Source organism: Marmota marmota, unplaced genomic scaffold, assembly GCF_001458135.2.
Source record: "Marmota marmota marmota unplaced genomic scaffold, marMar, whole genome shotgun sequence".
NCBI classification, from domain to species: domain Eukaryota; kingdom Metazoa; phylum Chordata; class Mammalia; order Rodentia; family Sciuridae; genus Marmota; species Marmota marmota.
In genome coordinates this window covers 11,068,033-11,072,072 of record NW_025999853.1, presented here as the reverse complement: position 1 = coordinate 11,072,072, position 4,040 = coordinate 11,068,033, and the positions used below count along the sequence as shown (strand labels likewise).

Sequence of the window (4,040 nt, the reverse complement as noted above, 5' to 3'; positions counted from 1 at the left end):
ACAAGAAACAGAGAATTACTTATGGAATATTTTAAAGAATGAGGGTCTATTATAAAGTCCACTGAGGCTAAAACTGGTACAGGATCTCAAAGTAGAAAGTCATCAGGATCTGAGGCAACTCAAGGGGAGAGCTACCCTTTTGTTCTCTCTTGTAGTTAACATTCTCTTTCTCTTACAGGGCACATTTTCCTGCCTGCCTGTCTTCTGTGTTCTCTACTCATTGTTTTATTTCTGTTTATCTTGCTATGCTCAGAATATCACCACTCTGCCCCACCAGATCCCCTCTTTGCCCTTTTCCATCTGCTCTCTTTTCTGGAAACCTGGGCCTGTATGGATCGAATCAACAGAATGAGGTCAATGTATTTATTCTCCTTGGTCCCTTCTTAGAAGGTCCCTGTAGGCAGCTGTATCCCTCCATCAAAGGCCTCTGCTTCTCTCAAAATGGCTCCCTCTAAACAACTTTCCCTTCTTAACCTCCCTTCATTTCATCCCTTCAGGTCTAGGGATGTAAAATCTCCCTTGCTGGGGAGACTAGACTGGGTTTCTCCACAGTCCTTGTCTTTCTGCTGTGCACTGTGCTCTGCCCATATTTTTGTAATTAGTTCTTGTGCAGATAAATTCTCCTCAATTTTTCCTAATTTCCATATGCCATTTTTCTTAGGACCTTCAATTATAAAATGCTCCTCAACTTAGTAAGCCCATTGTAGCTTGAAAATATCATAAGTCAAAGCTGCATTTAATATACCTAACATATCAAACACCATAGCTTTTATATATATATATATCTTGTAGATGGACACAATACCTTTATTTTATTTATTTATTTTTATGTGGGACTGAGGATTGAACCCAGTGCCTCACATGTACCAGGCAAGCGCTCTACTACTGAGCCCCAACCCCAGCCCCCATCTTTCTTTTGATAATGGCCATCAAGACAGGTATGAGCTAATATCTCATTATAGTTTTGACTTGTATTTCCCTGATGATTGGTGGCATTTAGCATCTTTTCATATAGATGTATGGCCATCTGCATGTCTTCCTTGGAGAAATGTCTGTTTAAGCCCTTGGTCCACCATTATGATTTAATGAGACTCAAATAATGATAAAAATTCTTGGTAGGCCCAAGTGCCCATTTTAGGTATCATTGCTTTCAGAGAAGCATTATCCACTTAGAGAGAAAGGCATGAGAAAGGAGTGAGGTGATTGACAGCAGCTGGGTGAAGCAGGTAGAATGGCTTTTATTACCCTCATTAAGAAATGAGAGACTTAAGACTTTGATTCCCTTTATGCTATCACTGAACTAATATCTGAATAATCTACTAAATAACCCAGTAATCCTAGAACTGATTTTTTGTTTTCTTCACAAGCTATTTTATTTTATATTTAGCACTCATCACTATTTGGTATGTGTACGTATATATCTAATTTATATATGTAATACACATACATACAGATAATACACCTATGTATTTATATATATGTGTACACACACACACACACACACACACACGTATGTATGCAAGTAATTTGCACAGACCTCTCCTTTCTTGCACTAGAAGGCAAGATTCATTAGAGAAAGGACTCTCATTGCTATCACTTCTGTATCCAAAATGGGCAAGATGCCTTCTAGAGAGTCTTTGTGGAATAAAAGAAGGAAAGAAGGACTTCATGGGATCTTTATGTAGGATCATCAGTGAAAAATGGTGGTCAGTTGTTTTCTTACAAACGCAAGCGTATCTGATTTCTCATTTGCAGATGGCACAGTTTAACTGGGATCCAGAGACAGTGGGCCTTATCCATGGATCTTTTTTCTGGGGTTATATTGTGACACAAATTCCTGGCGGGTTCATTTCAAACAAGTTTGCAGCTAACAGGTAAGACCGATGTGAGTGCTGCACAGGTTATAACATGGCTTTGTACTTTATAAAAGTTTCATAGTTGGTTCTCTGTTTTGGGGTGCAGAATGAAAAACAGGAATTATCTAGATAGATGCAGTTCATAGATATTGATCCCAAATGATCCTCTTAATTGTCTCTTTCAATTAACTTTTTGACAAATGTACTTTACCGTGCAACTCATTGATTATGTAGTAAAGAGAACAATTAGCTCTGAGTCTTGAAGAAATGGTTCCTGGCCTCTCATCTGGTTCACCAAGTTATCTCTGTTGAGTTGCTTTCTCTCCCTCTCTGGGCCTCAATTATCTCAAATGGAAACATTGGACTAAATTGTGTTTTATTTCCCTTTGACCAGTGATGTTCTATGATCCTATGTACTTATGTTAATATTGCCCAGTACCATAAAGTTTCTGTTATGTGAGTGTCAAGGACTTGCCTCTAGACTTCCAGATGTTTTTAAGACTCTATGGGAGTTGTTTGAGCAATTAAGTGTTTTTTTTCCAGTTGTTCATGGACCTTTATTTATTTTTTTAAATTTATTTGTGGGGTTGAGAATTAAATCGAGTGCCTCACACATGCTAGGCAAGCAATTTATCACTGAGCCACAACCCCAGCCCCAAATTAAATGTTTAATTACAGAATGAGATGTCTTAATAAGCAGTGAGTTCTCTGTCACTTAGAGCTATTCAAGCAGAGGAAGACAACCACTTGGGGGAGATGTTGTGGAGTATATCATGTCTCAGAAAAGTACAAATATCTCTAGGCCCCTTTTGATGTATTTCTCATATGCCAAACTTTGAAATACAACTCATTAGATGATTGTGAAATCAACATAGTGATTTACCAATGAGCATTCTTTTAAAAAGAGAGAGAAATAGAAAAGAAGATAATAATAATAAACAGAATAGAACATATCTGAGTGCATTGCATATAAGGATAGGTATTAATGTTTGAGAAACTTGTTGCAGTTACATTTGTGTGTGTAAGTGTAGACTGGGCTGCAGTATAAAATATATTTTAAGAGTTAAGATGAAAAATTTGGGCTGGGCTTGTGGCTCAGTGGTAGAGCGCTTGCCTGGCATATGTGAGGCACTGGGTTCGACTCTCAGCACCATGTAAAAATAAATAAACAAAATAAAGTCATTGTGTCCATCTACAACTAAAAAAAATTCAAAAAAGATCAAAAATTTGAAAGTTATTATCATAAGATTTAAATATGAATGACTTACATGTGTCAGGCAAGCGCTCTTAGCTAATTTGTAGGTTTTATTTATTGTTTATGTATTGTATTATTCTTAAAAATGTGTCAAATATTGGCTGCTATGAGCTACCCAGTTACTGCTTGCATCTCTGCCCTAAAAAGAAATTACACATAATTTGATTTTCCAGCTTGTAAAAAGAGTTGAAGCTTCGCTAATATGTGGCAGAAGGGAAGAAAACCTTCCTGCTCTTTTTTGCCAGGACACCCTGGGCCAGGCAGGGAGATAGCAAGTGGTACTGGCAGGAAATAGGGGCTAAGACAAGCACCTAGCTTGTCTTGTGCTGGGCTGGTCAGGGTAGGATGCTTCTTGGATAGTCAGTGTCCCCTCATGGTATACTGAAAGCAGTGTGGGAAGTATTAGGGAAAAACCCGAAGAGGCAGAAGCCATAGTAATAGGAAGGGTCACTAGGGTGGAACCAGGAAGATTGGTGGGTCTTTGGCAAGTTCACTTCAACCTAGTCATTTTGCAACTTTCCAGGCAGGATATTTCTGTGCTGCTGCCATAAATGTATCCATAATTGGTCCACAGGCTGGAGCATGGGAATCAAAGCAACCAAGGAGTCTAGCTTTGGGTACCCAAGACACTAACACACCATCTATTTCTTTGTATTTATTTCTCTTAATTTCCATAAGGCTCTTTCATGAGCTGTTGGAGTGGTTGCTGATGTTTAACTGAAGTGCCTCAGCTATTACTAGCCTGCCCAATAACCCGGTGCTTTGATCCCCTAGGGTTTTTGGAGCTGCCATCTTCTTAACATCAACTTTGAACATGTTCATTCCTTCTGCGGCCAGAGTGCACTACGGCTGTGTCATGTGTGTCAGAATTTTGCAGGGTCTAGTGGAGGTAGGAGATATACTCTCCTTACTATTTTTTTGGGGGGGGG

At 38.8% G+C, this 4,040-nt stretch overlaps 1 protein-coding gene across 1 annotated transcript in view; it reads left to right on the top strand.

Moving 5' to 3' along the window:
* Slc17a8 (solute carrier family 17 member 8) overlaps positions 1–4,040 on the top strand; it is a 48,678-nt gene that overhangs the window by 21,834 nt on the left and 22,804 nt on the right. Inside the window, exons 3-4 of the mRNA XM_048803263.1 lie at positions 1,756–1,874; positions 3,886–4,000. Coding sequence (XP_048659220.1) covers positions 1,756–1,874; positions 3,886–4,000 — 234 coding nt within the window. The remainder of the gene's footprint in view (positions 1–1,755; positions 1,875–3,885; positions 4,001–4,040) is intronic.